This window comes from Ursus americanus, chromosome 18 (genome assembly GCF_024610735.1).
Source record: "Ursus americanus isolate L20-20 chromosome 18, mUrsAme1.1.p, whole genome shotgun sequence".
Taxonomy (NCBI): domain Eukaryota; kingdom Metazoa; phylum Chordata; class Mammalia; order Carnivora; family Ursidae; genus Ursus; species Ursus americanus.
This window is the reverse complement of record NC_142144.1, coordinates 1,307,837-1,326,078: the sequence shown is the minus strand read 5'-3', so window position 1 is coordinate 1,326,078 and position 18,242 is coordinate 1,307,837. Positions and strand designations below refer to the sequence as shown.

General features: G+C 66.0%; 1 protein-coding gene across 1 annotated transcript in view; it reads right to left on the bottom strand.

The window, feature by feature from the left end:
* The window catches only part of NOTCH1 (notch receptor 1), a 44,517-nt gene that overhangs the window by 4,818 nt on the left and 21,457 nt on the right, over positions 1–18,242 (bottom strand). The window contains exons 5-31 of the mRNA XM_045803790.2: positions 17,284–17,406; positions 16,734–16,967; positions 16,249–16,404; positions 15,868–16,053; positions 15,492–15,605; positions 14,593–14,706; positions 14,221–14,454; positions 14,037–14,147; positions 13,343–13,535; positions 12,037–12,182; positions 11,728–11,841; positions 9,989–10,108; positions 9,572–9,724; positions 8,877–9,105; positions 8,058–8,259; positions 7,223–7,376; positions 6,949–7,133; positions 6,316–6,448; positions 5,742–5,999; positions 5,555–5,667; positions 4,556–5,127; positions 3,911–4,339; positions 3,251–3,399; positions 2,337–2,553; positions 2,082–2,169; positions 1,829–1,994; positions 974–1,269 (exon numbers count right to left, since the gene is read on the bottom strand). Coding sequence (XP_045659746.2) covers positions 974–1,269; positions 1,829–1,994; positions 2,082–2,169; positions 2,337–2,553; positions 3,251–3,399; positions 3,911–4,339; positions 4,556–5,127; positions 5,555–5,667; positions 5,742–5,999; positions 6,316–6,448; positions 6,949–7,133; positions 7,223–7,376; positions 8,058–8,259; positions 8,877–9,105; positions 9,572–9,724; positions 9,989–10,108; positions 11,728–11,841; positions 12,037–12,182; positions 13,343–13,535; positions 14,037–14,147; positions 14,221–14,454; positions 14,593–14,706; positions 15,492–15,605; positions 15,868–16,053; positions 16,249–16,404; positions 16,734–16,967; positions 17,284–17,406 — 5,189 coding nt within the window. The remainder of the gene's footprint in view (positions 1–973; positions 1,270–1,828; positions 1,995–2,081; positions 2,170–2,336; positions 2,554–3,250; positions 3,400–3,910; positions 4,340–4,555; positions 5,128–5,554; positions 5,668–5,741; positions 6,000–6,315; positions 6,449–6,948; positions 7,134–7,222; positions 7,377–8,057; positions 8,260–8,876; positions 9,106–9,571; positions 9,725–9,988; positions 10,109–11,727; positions 11,842–12,036; positions 12,183–13,342; positions 13,536–14,036; positions 14,148–14,220; positions 14,455–14,592; positions 14,707–15,491; positions 15,606–15,867; positions 16,054–16,248; positions 16,405–16,733; positions 16,968–17,283; positions 17,407–18,242) is intronic.

Sequence of the window (18,242 nt, the reverse complement as noted above, 5' to 3'; positions counted from 1 at the left end):
AGGGGCCAGGGCGCTGGCTTGCGCTGCCTACACAGACTGGTCCCCTTGGTGCCCAAGTGCGGCCTCCTCTCAGCCTTGCCCTGGGCCTGGCTGCTGCTGCCACCCCAGGACACACAGGGGTTAAGTCCCTGTCTGGCCACAGTGGGCGGACCCACGCCTGGACCACAGACTCAGAACCACTGAGCTACGTGGTGTCCTTCCAGGACACAGAAGCACAGGCAGTCCTTCAGACACTGCTGCGCCCCGGGTCACAGGCGGGAAGGATGGGCACTGTCCACTGGTGGGTGAAGGGGCAGGGCGCCAGGCAGTGTTCAGGGCTGGCCTCACCCACGAAATGCCCACGGGAATTGATGTGTCTGTACGCCAGCAAGGCTGTCCGAGCAAACACAGCCAGAGCCTGCCTCCAGAGGCTCGTTTACCCGGTTCTCCCTCAGCTAGCCTCACTTCCTTACTGCTCCAGGAGCGCGACGCACTACAAGCCATTACATTAGCAGCTGTGTGATGACTCCCCCAGTCCGTGCCCCACCTTGTCTGCCTGCTCAGAGCAGGGCGGCTCAGAGCCTGGGGACTCGTGGCAGGGGACCAGCCGGTGGCTTGCAAAGGCAGCTTGTGCGCTGACAATCCCCGAGACCTAGACATCCAATTCCCTCTACCCACGCTATCCCTGTGCTCCCAGCGAGGCCAAAGCCCCAGGTTCGCTGCAGCAAGCAGCAGCCCCGAGACCCTCCGCACTGCCACGAGCTACGCCTCCAGCCGAGGCTGCTGTGGAGCAGGGAGGCCACACAGGCTGCCACGGTGGGACCAGGAGGTGGTGTCGGGTCAGGGTGCAGAGGCCCTGCCCTCCTGCCACTCGCACTTAGGCTCTACTTGCTGTTGGGAATCTGGAGCCCCGTGAGCCGTCGCCAGCCTGGACCAGGACGCAGGCAGGCGGGCCAGGGGCACCGGCAGGGCACGTGGGGCAGCAGCTGCCCACCTGGAAGACTCCCTGTGCGTCGGCAGACACGGCCGCGTGCAGCGGGGTACGTCCCATGTTGTCCTGGATGTTGGCATCTGCGCTGGCTTCCAGCAGGCGCTTGGCTGCATCGGAGCGCGAGTAGCGGGCAGCCAGGTGCAGGGCGGTCTCGCCAGTGCGGTCCGTCTGGTTGTGCAGGCTGGCCCCCTGGTAGATGAAGTCCGAGATGACAGCCGGCGCGTCCTCCTCCTCCTCGCTATTGCCCGTCTCCAGGCCCCCTCCGCTGCAGGACGCGATCATGAGGGGTGTGAAGCCATCTGGGCGAAAGCAGGGACAGGGCTCTGTCAGAAGGTGGGTCCCGGCAGTGGCACCGGTGCATGTGTCGATGGTCCCGAGCTGGTGGGCAGCCATGTGGACGCGTGGCCCAGCCCGTGGCACCCTGCACCCGTGGCTGTGCCACCTGGGGCCAACAACAACCTGAGCTTCCCAAGGGACAGAGCCAAGTCCCGCTGCTAACTGGCTGGCGGGCAAAGGTGACCCCGCGGCTCTGCCTCCTGACCTGCCTGAGATCTTCACCGATAACCCACCTGAGAAGAGACCACGTAAGAAACGCGTGGCTGGGAAATCAGTTCCTCACACGTTTCAGGAGAAGAAATTACCTTGGTGGGCAGAGAGCCTCCCCCAGGACAGAGCTGGCTAAGAGCAGAGCGTCTCCTGGGACCATCTCCCTGGACGCCCCACCCTGCGCCCAGGAGGGAGCACACCTTGCCCGCCCAGTGCTCGGCTTCCGGAGTACTGAGCCCGGCGGGCTGCTGGACAAAGAGGACCTGAACCTGAGCGCCTCGGGGGCGGCGCGGTGGCCGGCTGCGCACCTACCTGGCCCTCGGACATTGACGTCCATGCAGTCAGCGTCCGCTTCGCCCTGGGGCGGTGTGGGGGCCATGGCCGACACGCGCAGGTCGGCAGCGTCCAGGTGCTGCTGGGTCCACTGCCGGTGGTCTGTCTGGTCGTCCAGGTCAGGAAGAACCACCGGCTCTTCGAACTGAGGAAGGGGTGAGTGGAGGGCCCCGTCACATGGGGCCCGGGCAGGGGGGGGCTCCCAGGGAGGCCCAGGAGCCCACGGACTCACCCGGAACTTCTTGGCCTCCAGGTCCTCGTCACCCCACTCATTCTGGTTATCATCCATGAGAGCGCCGTCTGAGGCGTTCTTCAGGGGCCTGGAGGCAGCAGGGTGGGGAAGCGAGACTGAGCGGGGCTCCCCTGAGCCTGCAGCTCAGGCGGCCGCCCCGTGTCCTCGGACCGTGCGAGGTGAGGCCCTTGGGTCTGCAGGGGGTGGGCCCCGCTTCCCCCAGTCCCCCCAGAGGCTGTGGTGGCATCCACTAACTTGAGGCCCACGGAGTCCTCGCCGAGGGGCTCCCGCCGCTTCTTCTTGCTGGCCTCTGACACCTTGAAGCCTTCGGGGAACCAGAGCTGTCCATGCTGCCGCCGGCGCTTGCGGGACAACAGCACCCCGCAGCCCACGAAGAAGAGCAGCACAAAGGCGGCCACGGCCACGTACATGAAGTGCAGCTGCGGGGGCGGGGGTGGCTCCACGGTCTCACCTGTGGGCGTCCGGACATCAGGCGGCGGCTACGCGGCAGGCCGGCAGCCGGGGGGCAGCGGACTGGCTCCGCGGCTGGGCGCCTCCTCACCCGCTCTCCTCCATCCCGCCCCCCAAAATAAGGTCATTTTCTACGCGATTAATCAGAATTGCAAACTATCGCTAAATTCTCTCCTGCACCAGCCGACTATCTGGAGACGGCTTTTACTTTTTTCTCCTTTAAGGGAAAAGGATTAGCCAACTTCAAATCACTGCACTTGCATTGAGCTGTTAAGACAAAGGATTTAGGGGGATTTTCGAGATACAAACTTCAACACTTCACATGACACCGATCAATTCTTCTCTCTCTCTCTCTTTTTTAAAAAGCTGCAATGATTTTGAAATAATACCCAACAAAGAAAAATCAGGGGAATGACTGGGGGTAGAAGAAGGCTCCCACTTTCTGGCAGATGTGTCCGTCCCCTGGGCCAGCCACACCGACAGCTGTCACTATGGGTAGGGAGGGCGCACCAGGCAGAAAATCCCACAAAAGTGCTTCCTGCGCTCTGGATGGCATGACACGCACCCGTGGGTGGAAAATGGCACAAAGAACAAGAACATTTGGGGGGGGATTGGGAGACATGCCCCCTCCCAGGTAGACTTTCCTTAGAAGCCAGTAAACAGTCCCCCAGGGAGCAGGGCTGGGGCGGGCCACTCACTCTGCACGGCCTCGATCTTATAAGGGATGTTGAGGCTCCCCAGCGAGGCGAGTGCACCCAGGAAGGCAGCCACGTCCGTGGCGCTCTGGAAACATTGTGAGGACGACTGGACACACTGCCGGTTGTCAATTTCCAGGTAGACGATGGATCTGGGGGAACACCCAGGTCGGGGGCTCAGACCTCAGGTTTACCCCTGCAGCTGCCCAGTTTACCCCTCGGGCCCATAGCATCGTCCCAATGGCGGGGGGGGGGGGGGCACTCCCAGGATGGGAGAGGTGGCCTGGGGCTGCAGGGAGCCAAGCCTACACAGAAGCACCCCAGAGGTGGACAGTGTTCTCTCCAGCCCACCAAGCCCGGCCTGGCACACGTTAGGGCTGTGATACCTGAGACACCCCTCAAAGTGCTCTCCCAGCCAGCCCTGCTGCCCCCCAGCATCCCACTGGGAGCAGCAAGCATCCTTTTCCCGTGGCAGAAGGACAGAGATTTCAGGAGTCTAGTCCTTATCTGGGAGCTGACCCCAGGGGCTGGAGCACCTGCTTGGGGGGGGGGGGGTCAGGAGCTTGGGCAGGTGGGCCCAGGAAGTCCCCAGTCTCTTCGGATTCTCCGTCTCTTCCGCCAGCAAGTTGGGAGGGCCCAGGGGAGCCGGCTGGAGCAACTCACCCGCGGACGTCCATGGGGTCCAGCTCCCTGCGCCGGCGGCCAGCCCCACCACCCGGGAGCAGGGCGGCCTCCACCCGGTCCAGCAGGGCCCCAGGCGCGGCCCAGCCGTCCACCGCGCGCTTGATGGGGTGTTTGCGCAGCTCCTCCTCGTGGCCGTAGTACGGGAAGATCATGGGCTGGCCGTGCGCGTCGCGTTTGAACACCACGTTGGTGTGCAGCAGGCGGCTGAGCTCCCGCAGAAAATGCAGGGAGTTGTTGCGGAGCTGTGCGGGGGGTGTCAGCACCACCAGCACCAGCGCGCCGGCCGCCAGCCGCTCGGGCACGTGCTCCGCGCAGTCCAGCCCGTCCCACTCGCACTCGGCGCTGTTGCAGCCCTGGTCGCAGTGCCCGTCGCCAAAGTGGTCCTTGCAGTACTGGTCGTACAGGGGGCTGCCAAGGGATGCAGGCACGCTCAGGCCCCGCCCAGCCGCGCCCACCGGGAGGCCCCTCCCACAGCCCGGCTTGCGGCTTGCGCCCGCCTCCCCGCCTGTGCCCCGCCCCCAGCGCCCCCTCCCAGGGCTCCCCCCAACCCCGCACCTGCTCCCAGCCCAGAGCCCGGCCCCGCCCCCTCCCCGCCCCTCCCCGGTCCCAGCCCCGCCGCCTCACTTGCACTGGCCCTCGGCGCGCTGGCAGTCGAAGCCATCGAACAGGCAGCCGGCGGAGTTGCACTGGCTGTCGCAGCGGCCGTTGCTGAAGTACTTCCAGCACTGCAGCGACTGCGAGCAGTTCTGCCAGGGGTCGTTGAAGTTGAGCGAGCAGTCGCCGCCGTCCCAGCCGCACGCATGGTTGTTGCAGGCCAGGCTGCACACCTTGTTGCCTGCCTCCTCCCGGCACTCAGGCAGCTCGCACGCCTCCTCGATCTGCGGAGGAGGGATGTCGAGGCCCAGGCCGCCCCCGAAACTGTAGTCCAGGATGTGGCACAGGAGCCCGTTGAACTTGGCGGGGCACAGGCAGCGGTAGAAGGGGCTCTCCGCCGTGGGCTCGCAGCTGCCCTGGTTGTAGCAGGGGTTCCCGCCCACGCAGGGGCTGCCGGCAGGGAACTGGCACTCCGGGCCGGTGAAGGGGCCCAGGCACAGGCACGTGGGGCTGCGCGGGCCCGAGATGCACGTGCCGCCATTGAGGCAGTGCCGGCTCCCGCAGGCCCGCGCGTCGTTCTCGCAGGTGGCGCCCTCAAAGCCCTGTGGGGACGGGTGGGGCGTCAGGGGGCGCGCAGCCTGTGACTTGGGCAGCACAGTCCCCCACACGAAAGCCCACGGGTTGTCAGGGGCGCTCCAGGAGCGGGGAGGACACACAGGGCACAGCCCTGGCGGGCATGTGTCGCGGGGCTTGTCAGCACCCAGAGCAGTATGGACTGCCCCAGTGTGGGCTCACCCACTGTAACCCCTATGCGGAGAGGGGGAAGGGGCGTGGCCAGTCCCCAGACCTCTGTGCTGTGGACCTGAGACGCCTCTGAAAATAAACTCCCACCAGACAGCCTGGGTCTCAGAGCCAGAAGGACGAAGCCCAGCTCTGCCAGCCCCTACCCTCTGGTGCTGGGGGTGCGGTGGCAGTGAGGGGGCACTCTCCCACCACCCACAGACCAAGCAGCCCCCTGGGAGCACCTACTGCGGGACATTTGCAGATGAACCCGCGGGCGGTGTTGGAGGCCACAGCGCAAGTGCCCCCATTCTGGCAGGGCCTGCCCTTGCAGCCGTTGACGACCGACTCACAGCGGCGTCCTGCGGACGAGAGTGGGCGTGAGGGGCTGGCCCCACCCGGCCCGGCCCTTGCGCCGCCCCGTGACAGCACCCACCAGTGTGGCCCGCGCGGCACTCGCAGTAGAAGTCATTGACGCGCTGCACACAGTTCTGGGTGCCACGGGCATCACAGGGGTTGGACAGGCACTCGTTCACGTCGCCCTCACAGCGCTCCCCGACGAAGCCGGGTGGGCAGGCGCAGCTGTAGCCGCCCACCTGGTCCACGCAGGTGCCGTTGTTAAAGCACTTGGGGCCCCGGGAGACGGGGTCGATGGGGGGACTGCAGTCGTCCACGTTGACCTCACAGTGCACGCCTGCAGAAGTCCGGGCGCCATCAGGAAACTGCACCGGCCACGTGCTGGTGCTGATCCCTCCTGAGGGCACTCCCTCCAGCAAACGGTCAAGGTGGGACCACACAGACGCTCAGGAGAGAGGATGCGGCAACTGGGCTGCACCCCACACAGACTGCCCTGTGCCAGTGGCCTGGCTGGGCTCCTTCCCTTGGCTTCTTCCCCACTCAGCCCCACAAGGCGGAGTGGAAGCCTGGACCGGGTCTAGCATGCTTGTGGCCAGTGCCTGATGCGCCCACTGGCCCCTGGGCCCCAGCCCTGTGGTGTAGCTAGTCCTTACCCTGTGTGCCCCGGGGACAGGAGCACTTGTAGGTGTTGGTGAGGTCGATGCAGGTACCCCCATTCTGGCATGGCTGGGACAGACACTCGTTAATCTCCTCGGAGCAGTTCACCCCGTGGTACCCGGCCACACACTGTGCAGGGAAACAGAAAAGCGGTGGGAGCCTGTGGCTCAGTGGGAGGCTGAGATGCGGCCCTCTGCACCCTGTGTGGGCCGACGGGGCCACACAAACTACCCTCTTGACCAGCGAATGCTTGCATTCCTCATACCCGGTCAAGCCAGAGGCAGACCCCCGCCCAGCGGACTCTGAGAAGGACCCTAGTAAGCTGAGAGTCACTGCCCATAGCATGGCCTAGAGCTTGTCTCGTGGAATAGAAATGGGGGCTTCGGGGCAGGTGTCAGCTGAGCCCAGAGGGAAACCCTATCCCATATTTCTGTGTAGTCTTCCTCTTCCACGCTCTACCACAGGATGCCTCCACCAAGCAGTCTTCCCTGATTATCACAGTCCTCCTCCCTTCCTGGGACTGCATCTGTTGGGTTCAGTCTTCCCTGCTGTGCTTGCTTGCAGCCTAGGGTGTGGCACACGGTGACACTCCCAGCAGACACCCCCTCCCCCCCAGGACAGGTGCCCACCTCGCAGGAGTAGCCGCCCGGGTAGTCGGTGCAGGTGGCCCCGTTCTGGCAGGGGCTGGGCGAGCACTCGTCCACCTGGTCCTCGCAGTAGCTGCCTGTGTAACCCGCCTGGCAGCGGCAATGGTGGGTGTTGCCTGCGTCCATGCAGAGCCCCCCGTTCCGGCACAGGTGGGTGACGTTGATGTCTGTGGGGGAGGCAGGGGGCGGGGGCGTGAGGCCTCAGGCTGCAGGTGGGAGGGTCCCAGGGGGCGCCGGGTGGGCCGCGGCCGGTTACCTTGCCGCTGAGCGGCCACCTCGCAGGACACGTTGGGCACGTCGCAGTAGAGGCCGGTCCAGCCGCTGTGGCACTCACAGCGGTACAGGGTGTTGGTCTGCCAGCACTTGCCGCCATTCTTGCAGGGTGAGGAGTCGCACCAGCGCACGAGATTCTGGGGACAGCAGGGGTCGCCCGTACTCACACTCCCCACCCAGGCCCATCCCACCTGGCAGTGTGCAACATACATGGGCCAGAGAAGCCGGCGCCCAGGGCGAGCTGTGAGCCCATCCTACAGACGTGGAAGCTGAGGCCTGTGGGCTCCCCCTGCTCAGGTGCCGCCTGGGGCAAGGGGCAGGGGGCTCGCGCTCTTTCCCTGGGCCCTTGGCTAATCCAGATACGCCTTTCCTTGAAGGAAGATTTTTCTTTGGAAGTAAACTCCTCTGTTGGGAGTTTTTGTAACAGGTATCTTACGTTAAAATTTCAATAAAGATACAACTTTAATACTTTTGCGTATTTCCTATAAAAAAGCTGGTTTTTAGCTGTCTTTCTCCCCTGCTTCTTATTCTCGCTCCATAAACCTCTGCTCCTGACCCAAAAAGCCCTGCTCCCCACTTGAATTCTCTGGAGGCAGCACAGCCTTGGACCAGGCAGTGGGCTGGCAATCGGGATCCCCGGGAGCCCCGCGACCATGACCACCCAAGCCCTCCTAGCCTGGCTGTCATCTCACATGTCCACCAGCGGCGTGGGGCAGCTGCTGTGAGCGGGGTCTGGCAGGTGGCTGTGACGGCACGCTGCGGGCTGGCACCCCGCCTTGGCCACCTCCTGCCGGGCCCCCTGCGGCCCACCTGCTCACCTGGCAGTTGAGGCCTGTGTAGCCCTGCGGACAGGTGCACTTGTACGTCCCATAGCTGTCCTGGCAGGTGCCACCATGCAGGCAGGGCCGCGAGTCGCACTCGTTGATGTCATGCTGGCAGTAGCTGCCCGTGAAGCCCGGCGGACACAGGCAGGTGAAGGAGTTGATACCGTCCACACAGGTGCCGCCATTGAAGCAGGAGCTGGGGATCCACAAGGAGCAGGGGAGAAGGGTGAGCGGGGGTGTGGGACCCTGCCTGGGCAGCTCCCCCCAACTAGACTGAAGGGGGAGGGGCCCGACAGCCGGGGGGGGGGGAGTGGCCTGGCTAACCTCAGGGAGGCCCCTAACACAGGGCCAGGGACCTCAGGCTCTCCCACCACCTGACACCCTCTCCCTCTGCCTTCATTACAGGTCCTGCTGAGAAGAACTTATAACACAGGTATGTGGCAGTGAATGGAAAAATGAGGAAGAAACCAGAGCCCGCGTGGCTACCGCGGGAGAGGACTGTGTCGCAAACGAAGGACGAGAACACTGAGTGCAGAGTTTCCTGGCAGCCCAGGCAAAAAAGGAAACAAGATGGGTCACAGAGTTAACGCTGTGGGATAGAGGGGGGCGCACCCGTTCTTCAGGAGAAACCGCCAGGACTCTTGAGTTCTCACGCTGCCCAACGGACAAACGCCCTTTGAGGATACAGCGGACACTACCTGACTGGACGGGCAGCGAGAGCCGGCTAGGAGGATGCCCGTGGGGTGCACCGGCCCTGCGCCTGGCCCCCCGGCCTGCCCCCCTGCGGCCTGGGTCGCCCCGCGCGGCACTCGCCTCTCTGTGCAGTCGGGCGTGTTGTTCTCGCAGTGGATCCCGCTGAAGCCCGCGGGGCAGGTGCACGTGTAGCTGTCCACGCAGTCCGTGCAGTTGGCGCCGTGGCGGCATGGGTTGCTGGCGCACTCGTTGATGTCCTCCTCGCAGAAGGCCCCCTGGAAGCCGGGCAGGCAGTCGCAGAAAGCCGTGTTGACGCCGTCGGTGCAGGAGCCGCCGTTGTGGCACGGGTCTGGGAGGGGACGGGAAGGCGGGCCTGAGGGTGGCTGAGGGCTGGCACCACTGCCACTACCGCGGGCCAAAGCTGGGGGCCCATGCTCGCTTGCCCCAGGCTGCAGGGTCACAACCTCCCCGCTTGCTTGGTGGCACCAGACAAGACGCTTGGTTTCTTGGGTCTCAGTGTCCTCTGACCCAGTGTCGGGGGTTGAGGGCCTGCTCCTCGGTGGGTCACAACAAGGACCAACAAGGGCATGCTGGGCGGGGCCAGAACCCACTGGGAAGTGCCGTCCGTCCGGCTCGGGACGGTTCTGTGGCCACCCGGGACCACCCTGCCCGGTCCACGTGAGGTTACCCCCAGCACCTGTGCAGCGTGACCTGGGCATGCCCCCAGACACTGCCACAACTGTCTTCCCATCGGATGCCAGCCAGCTCCCTGCCCCATGGCCGCCCAGGATGCCGCAGGCCCGAGAGCCACTCACTCGGCCGGCAGTCGTCCACGTCCGTCTCGCAGTCGTGGCCCGTGTAGCCCGCGTGACAGTGGCAGCGGTAGCCACCGTTGGTGTTCTGACAGGAGGCGCCGTGGTGGCACGGGCTCTTCACACACTCGTTAACGTCCACCTCGCAGGTCTGTCCTGGGGGACGGGCATGTAGGTTCAGCCCCCGCCTCCAGGCCTCTCCCCCATTCTCCCAGCGGTGGGCCTCCTGTGCTCCAGGACTGTCCTCTGGGGACCCCCCAGGGAGGAAGGGCTCTCCAACTCGCGAACCCGAACTCGGGCCAAGCAGATGATAGAAATTCAGGGTGGGAAGGGCCCGTTTCTGCTTCCAGAATTCCCCGCAGGTGGCTCTGCTAGCCGCTGGCTCATCTCCAGGCCGGGCCTGGGGGCAGGGGGCCTCACCTTGCCAGCCCGTGGGGCAGATGCAGGAGAAACTCTCATAGTCCTCTGACTCCTTGCACGCGCCCCCGTTTCTGCAGGGGCCGGGGGCACACGGGGCCAGCACCACCTCACATGTGGCTCCTAAGAGAAGGGAGACGAGTACTGAGATCCAGGGATCCCTGGCCCGGAGGGTCCACGCCCCATGGCAGCTCCCAATGCTGGCCCCATGGCGGGTGAATGGTGCTGCACTGGGACCCTGGGCAAGCTCCTGGCTGGTCAGAACACAGACCAAGGGCCTGAAGACAAACCACAGGGACTCCCAGCACCAAAATGGTCCCTGCAGGATATAGCCTGGGCCTCAACCCCTCGGGAGCAGACTGGCAGCCCCCCACCACATCACGGGGCCCAGCCTGCTTCCAGCCCCACACCCTCTCCCGGTCTCTAGGAGGCCTGGGAGCTCTTGCCAAGGGCTCTGTACCACGGGCAGCCAGTGCCTGGTCACAGAGGCCACGGAAGCCACTGAGCAGAGGCTGGACAGCAGGGGAGGGGCCCCAGAGGCACAGGACCTCGGCACAGGGAAGAGGGTCTCGCTAGAAACGTGTCACACTGGGGTGACTTTCCTCCATGAGAGCCCAGCGGACAGCCTTCCTGTTTACAGCCGTGGGGGCTGATTCCCGGGGAAGAAAGGAAGCGCTATCTTCCCCGTGGCCCATTATCTCCCTGGGCTGCTGGGGTGATTTTCCAGAGCCTTTCTTTCTATCTGTTTCCACGGTGACCTAGGCAGGCAGGAAATTCGCCAGAATTTCCGACAATTGTGCAGAGGGAAGCAGGAAGTGGGCAGACGGGAAGCGGGTCAGCACAGGCCGGCTCCTCCCCACCAGGCCCGCCAGCCTCTGATACTGCCTCCGAAAGGGACCCGTGTGCCCCCAGCAAGGGGGCCCCTGGGCGGCGACCAGCCAGGAGCCTCCTCACCGATGCAAAAGAGAAAATCCAGGCCTCCAGCGTCGGTCAAAGAAAATACCATGCTGGCCACAGGCTGCCTAACGTCATGGGGTCGCCAGTCCAGGCCCGGGCCCCCACCCCTCCTGCCTGGCCAGACAGGGCGGCCTCCGGACCTCCAGGCTCGTCAGCAGGGCCTAAAACCATCCCCAGTGGCAGTGCCCTCTGCCCACTCCCAGTGGGACCCAGTGGCAGGAGTGGTGGTGGACGTTTGTTTCCTAGCGCTCTCCTCCACAGAGGGGACCATGTCCTGTGATCCTGTTGGCCAGGCCCACGACGGACGCCGGGACACCCAGGGAAACGCCTCCCGCCTCTGCTCAGCGCTCACAGAGGGCTCCTTGTTCCCCGACACAAAGAAGGCCTGCCATCAAAGGGATCCCTCAAGCCCGGCCAGCAAGGTTGTGGGGGGCAGCTTGGCCCCCAGGGGCCCATGCAGTGTGGACACCAGGCCGTGGAGACCAACAGCCCAGGCCCAGCCCCTGGCTGTGCGGCGGAGGACCCAACCTCCCGGGTGGGCTGGCCGGCGAAACCTGCTGTTTGGGACAGACTCCTATTAACAACGTCTCCCTGGCGTCCTGTACGTTTGCTGTGAGTCTGGCAAGGACGCCAGCGGGGGGAGGCCTGAGTGTGGCCAGGCCTAGCCTCAAGGTGGAAAGCGGGACCCAACGGCGTGCTCACTGAGCCACATGGCCAGGCCAGCCCCGGGAAAGCCCCCGCTGTGCCATGCCACGCCTCCCGTGGCTGCCCGGCCCCGCCCTCACCTGTGTAGGGCAGCGGACAGTTGCACTTGTACCCGGCCACATCATCGATGCACGAGCCCTGGTTCAGGCACGGGTTGGACGCACACTCGTTGATGTTGGTTTGGCAGTTGGGGCCTGGAGAGAGAGCGCCAGCGGTCGGCATGCCCATCCCCACGGGGCTGTGGCAGGATCCACTGCAGGACCCTCGTCGTCGCCTGGGCTGCAGCCAGAGCCCCGCGCTGCGCCCACCCCGGCAGCAGCTGGCGCCCATGGCGGGAGGGAGGCACCGCGGGTCGCCCCAGAGCCCCCCGCCCGGCCCGGCTCGCTCACCACTGAAGCCCTCGCGGCAGGTGCACACGTAGCCGCTGGTCATGTCCCTGCAGGCGCCACCGTTGGCACACGGGTTGGACTCACACTCGTTGTTGTTCACGTCACAGTTGGCGCCGCTCCACCCGGGGTCACAGTCACACTTGTACCTGCACAGGGGACCGCAGGGTGGTTCACGCGCACCCACGCTCCCGTCTCCACCGCCACCCTGCGGTCTGACGGCACAGAGGGGCTGATCCCCTCCGACCCTCGGAGCCCTTAAAAGGGGGGTAATAGCACCCCCTCACCTGAGACAGGGGTTACACTACCTCTGGGACAGCGCCTGGCCCAGGGCAGCGGTCAGACCACCCACCACTCAGCCACCACGTGGCCTTGAGCAGAGACCAAGGGCTCCCTGCCCACGTCAACACCCCACGTCCATAGGGCAGCGCTGGGCGCGGAGCAGGTGTCAGAGACAAAGCGAGCGTCGGCCGCCCCGTGCCCTCGCCCCGCCGATGCCGCGTGAGGTTCTCCCACACCAGCCAGGTCCCCAGCTCTCAGGACGCCAGCTGGGTGTCCTACAACCCAAAGGCTGGTGTCAGCACAGAGGCCACAGGAGACGGGCTGGGGCACACATGTGGCGCCCAGGTCAGATGCCCATCACGTGGCCAGGCTGTCACCCATAAACTGGGGGTCCCAAGACCCTGTCCTCGGGACAGAGGACGTGTGAGAACGGTGCGCAGAACTTCAGAGGAAGAGCGTGTGTGCCGGGTTAGTGGTTTATCACACAGGCTGAACCTCAGGAGCGACTGAATGGGAGAGACGCACAGGACGAGGCACGGGGGAGGCCAGGCCTCCCGTGGTCTGGGCGCCACCCCCCAGTGCCTCCACGTGCCTTCCGCCCGGAAGCTCTCCCAACCCCTGCGCTGACACCACGTGCCTGATTAAATCTCTGGCCCCCTCCCCTGCTGGGAGGTCACACGGCTGGCCCCCCGGACCCCCGTCTTTAGGGGACCTCAGCCACCTCATCAACGTGAACTCAGGTGTGGTTCAAAATCGCCCCTTTCCGGCCAGGCCGAGCAGCAAGACAGAGGGGCGCGTCACAGGAGCGCCGGCCGCGGCGAGCACACACGCGCTCGGGCCACCGGAGACCCGCATCCTGAGCCAACCGTGCCCACGAGAGCACGCGGCCCGGGGCGGAACTGTGCACATGCCAGGCGCTGGCGAGGAGGGCCGGGCCAACCATGTGCCCGTGAGGAGCCACTGCGACCCGTGAGCCGCTCGTTCCCGCCGCCCCCCACCCCCGACAGCGCCCCCGCCCCGCGCCTACCCGTTGAGGCTGTCCCGGCAGGCCCCATGGATACAGGGGTTGCTGCTGCACTCGTTGACCTCGGACAGGCAGGTGGGGCCGTGGTAGCCCTCGGGGCAGTGGCACGTGAAGCTGTTGATGCCGTCCTCACAGGTGCCCCCGTGGTGGCAGGGGTTGCCCGCGCACTCGTCGATGTTCACGTTGCACATGCTCCCTGTGGGCGGGGGGGCGGGGGGAGCTCAGACACCCACGCCCCGGGGGCCCCCGAGCCCCTCCAGAAGAGGAGGAGCCTCAGCGAGCAAGTTCCGGTCCCTCTGAGCCCCGGTTTCCCCCTCTGCTGAACTGGGATGACACCTAACCCCTCTCCCTGGGTCCTTCGGGGGTACGAGCCGGGTCAGCAGGGGCTTCATACATGAGTGCAGTGGCCGCCCCGGGGACAGGACCCGCATCATCCCGACTGCCCAGAAGGGCCTCCAGGGCAGACAGTGGTGGCGGCAGACACAGGACGTGTACCCAGGAGTCTGGCTGGGCACACGTCTCAGGGACAAGAGGCTCGAGGATGCCCAGCCCGGCGCTGGTCAGAGCCCGGGCCTCCCCTGCTCTCCCCCACGGTCGGCCGTGGCTGGCAGCCAGAGAGCTGGGCCCTAGGAAGTGGCCTGCAGCACCCTTCCCTCAGCTGTCCCGACCTGGCCCGCCGGGACCCCGGGCCGTTCACCTGTGTAGCCGGGCTCGCACGCACACTCGTAGCCATCGATCTTGTCCAGGCACGTGCCCGAGTCGCAGGGGCTGCTGGCGCAGTCATCCAAGTTCGTCTCACAGTTGGGTCCTGGTGGCAGGCGGCGCTGCAGTCAGCTCTGGCGCCCCGCCCCCACGCCCCCCCCCCAGGCCCGCCCAGGCACCTGTGGTCCCCTTGAGGCAGGAGCAGAGGTAGGCATTGTCGCGGTCCTGGCAGGTGCCGCCGTGGCGGCAGGGCTGGCTGTGGCACTCGTTAATATTGCTCTCGCAGTGGTGGCCTGTGTAGCCCGGCCGGCACAGGCAGGTGAAGGTGGCCACCCCGTCCTTGCACACCCCGTAGTGGCACGGGTCGGGGTCACACTCGTTGATGTCCACCTCGCAGTGCGGCCCCGTGTAGCCTGCAGGGCGGGGCCCGGGGCGTCAGGGCGGCTGCTCCCGGAAAGCCGCCAACCGGACCTGGCGCTCTCGAGCCCCCAAAGGGGAGGACTAGAGCGCGCCTCTCCTCACGGGATGCCCCCCCCAACAGGGCCACACACCTTCTGTGCACACACAGGTGTATGTGTTGGGCCCGTCCAGGCACTTGGCGCCATTCTTGCAGGGTGTGCTGGCACACTCGTCCACGTCATACTGACACAGATGCCCGGTGAAACCTGTGGCCAGGGGAGGGCCGCTGTCACAAGCACGGGTGCCGGGTCCCCCCGGCTGAGCCCCGGCTGGACCAGAGCAGGCTGTTCCTGGCTCGGGAGACCTCCCGATCTCTCTTCCTGCCCCCTTTCAGCTCCTGCCCCTGCAAGAGGGGCCCTTTCCCCGAATGACCCCGGCTGCTACGGCCACAACCGTGCCGGGCTGTGAATGAGGTCCCCCGGTATCCGTGACAGCCGATTTGTACCTGCACGCCCAGGCTCTGGCCTGCACATGCCTCCTGGGGCTCAGAGCTCCTGGACCTACCAACCCCTCCCGTTCTGAGCTCCTCAGGCCCTCCTGCTGGTCACGTCCACCACAGGCCAGTGGAGGTGGGACGTGCAGGCAGGGCCGACTCCCTCCCAGCTGTGAGCCCTCCGAGGCACCTCTTCCCCACCGACAACCCTCGGGGTTCTAGGGAGGACACTGCTGCTCCCAGGGTGCACTTGTCCTCAGGGGAGCCCCAGCAGCCAGAAGGATTTCTGGGCCCTGGGCTCCCCTCACCCCCCAGCAAAGCGGGGGGCCGGTACCCCCTGCCCAGCCTGGCCCACTCATTCCTGAGGCGAAGTCCTTGCAGCCCAGCCCCTAGGGGACCTGCCCGGTGCCCCCTCAGGACAGTAGGGAGAGGCTCCAACAGGACGAAACCCCGGCCTGAGTAGAGACCCCACCCAACGCAGCATCAAGGCCCTGGGCCCACTCCCCACCCCAGAGAAAGCACGGGGCTCGGCGGCAGCCTGCAGGGGACAGGTCTCACCTGTGGGGCACTCGCACAGAAATTCGTTGATTTTGTCCAGGCAGCGGCCATTCTGGAGACAGGGGCTGCTGGCACACTCGTCTGTGTTGACCTCACAGTGCACGCCCTCATAGCCTGGGGGTAGGGGAGAGTGAGGGGGCACGAGGGTCCATGAACAGCCTCAGCGGCCCCCACCACAGCGGGGGGCTCAGCGCAGAGGACGTGCCGCCTGGCTCCCGCTGCCCGCAGAGCCACCCGCCCAGCACCGCGGGGCCCACCCACCCAGCCAGCCCTGGTGCTGCTCTCTGCGTGGTGCCCCGGGGGCCGGCCTGGCTGGGGTTGAGGCAGGGAGAGCTGCAGGGCCCACTCCGACAGGCAGGAGCCCGGCTCCACGTACCAGGCATGCAGATGCACTGGAACTCCCCGATCTGATCCAGGCAGGTGGCGTCATTCTGACACGGGTTCGAGATGCATTCATTGACGTCGATCTCGCAGCGGGGGCCGGTGTAGCCCTGCAGACACTGGCACTCGAAGGAGCCCAGCGTGTTGATGCACTTGCCCGCGTGCTCACAGGGGTTGGCGCCTGGCGGGGGCAGGGGGCACGCAGCTCCGGTGACGGGCTGCTTTAGACACCCCAACCTCTGGACCGTTCTGGGGCATGCCCGCCTCCCCCATCAGACTGGCAGTCCTCCAAGTCACGCCTCCCCCATCAGACTGGAAACGCTGGTCCGGCAGCCTCCCCGGCTGTCCCCCCGCCGCACAGCCCACCCTGACGCACCCAGCGAGCACTCGTCCACGTCCTGACTGCAGGCCGGCCCCGTGTACCCCGAGGGGCAGGTGCAGATGGCTTTGCCGTTCACGGGGTTGGTGTCACAGTTGGAGCCCTCGTTGCAAGGGTTGCTGATGCAGGCATCATTCAAGTGGCACAGCAGACCTGGGCAGGGTGGCACTGGTCAGCGGGGCACTGTCCCCAGCCTGGGGATGACAGGCCTCCCATGGCCACGCTGCCGAGCAGCCCCGTCAGGCCCACGACACCTGGGTCATTGGAGGTTCGTCACCAGTGGGCCTGCCCCGGCGTGCCCCCAGCCCTCTTCCCTCCAGAAAGGCCCCTCGCGGGCCATGTCCGGGGCTCCAGAAGCTGCCCTCTGCGCATCTGAGTGACAGTGTGCCCGCTGGACGGGGCCCGGGGGAGCGCTAAGCCGGTGGTAACCCCGTGCTCCCCGCCGCCCGGGGCAGCCCTGCCCCCTCTGGCCTGGCGCTCACCCGTGCGGCCGTGGGGACACTCGCAGTAGAAGGAGGCCACGCGGTCATGGCAGGTGGCACCGTGAAAGCAGGCGGCACTGGCGCAGTCATCGATGTTCTCGCTGCAGTCCTCGCCCGTCCAGCCGTTGACGCACACGCAGTTATAGCCTCCGTGGGTGTTGTGGCAGGTCCCGCCGTTCTGGCAGGCGTTGGGCATGAGCTGACACTCGTCCACGTCCTCGGTGCAGTACTGACCTGCGGGGGCCAAGACCGTCAGGGTGGGCGCAGGGTCCACCCCCACTGCGAAGCCCTCCACCTGCCTCCAGCCTGAACCACGCCTCTGCTGCGGCACAGGTGCTCGGGGCCCATGCTCGTCTGCTACCCCAGACACGAGCCCCACGCTTGGCCCAAACCCAGGGAGACCGACTGTGCACAGCCCACGCCGACACGCGGATGCCACATCGGTGTGGCCGCTGGGGTGGGGGCCTCAGACCCCGGCTGTGGGCCGGGGCTGCCCCAGGGCACGCCAACCCTGCTGGCTAGACCGGCCGGTGGGCCCTGGCGTGCGCACCTGTCCACTCTGGCGGGCAGCGGCAGTTGTAGGTGTTCACGCCGTCCACGCAGGCGCCTCCGTTCTTGCAGTTGTTTCCGGGACAGTCGTCGACGTTCTCCTCACAGTTCTGGCCGGTGAAGCCTGCAGGCGGGAGGAGCCAGGAGTCTGGTCAGGCCCTGCCCGAGGGGTCGGGTGGCATGGGCCTGCTCCCGCCCCTTCCTGGCTGGACCCATGGAGCCCTGCTCTGGACGGGGTGCTGCCCTTCCGTGGCCCGCCCTGGGCCGCCCACCGCCTTGGGGCCCTCAGGGTCCAGGCCCTGTGCCCTGCTCTCCCTGCTCCCCATGTGACCAGGCCCCACACTGCAGAACCCACAGGCGCCAGGTTCCTCTCTGAGGAACCACTTTGCCCGGGCCCAGCTGAGCAGATGGGATTTGGGAACGCAGGACTCTGGAAGTTCTCTTGGAAGCAACCTTCTGTAACAGAGTTCCCTGCGGCTGCCGTAGCCGGGGGGCTACCTCCAGACCAGGTGCTGGGGGGGCTGCCACGGTGCCCCGTGGGGCCACCGCACACACTCCATGTCAGGGGACTGCCCTGGGACTGGGGAGGGCACCAGACAGAGATGCAAGAGGCAGTGCACACACGTGGCCCTCAGCTTCCCGGGAACAGGGGTGCGGTTCCCCCAACTGGGGCCAACCCTGCCGCACTGCCTCCATGCCTGTCAGCTATAACCGGCTCCACTCCCACTGGTTCAATCATCAACCAAGAAAGGTGCGCTGGGCGATAGCCCAAACCTGCAGCCGGTTACTAATTAACGCCCCTCTCGGGTGCCTTTGAACACCTCTCTTGCCCTTGGAGAACCAGTCTCCTCCCTCGGGGCCCCCCACGCCACCACTGCTGTGTGGGCAAAAGCAGGACTGGAAGAGCTAAAGTGCGAAGTGGACGATGTCTGAGAGGGAGCCCCCCAAATGGGAGCCCGG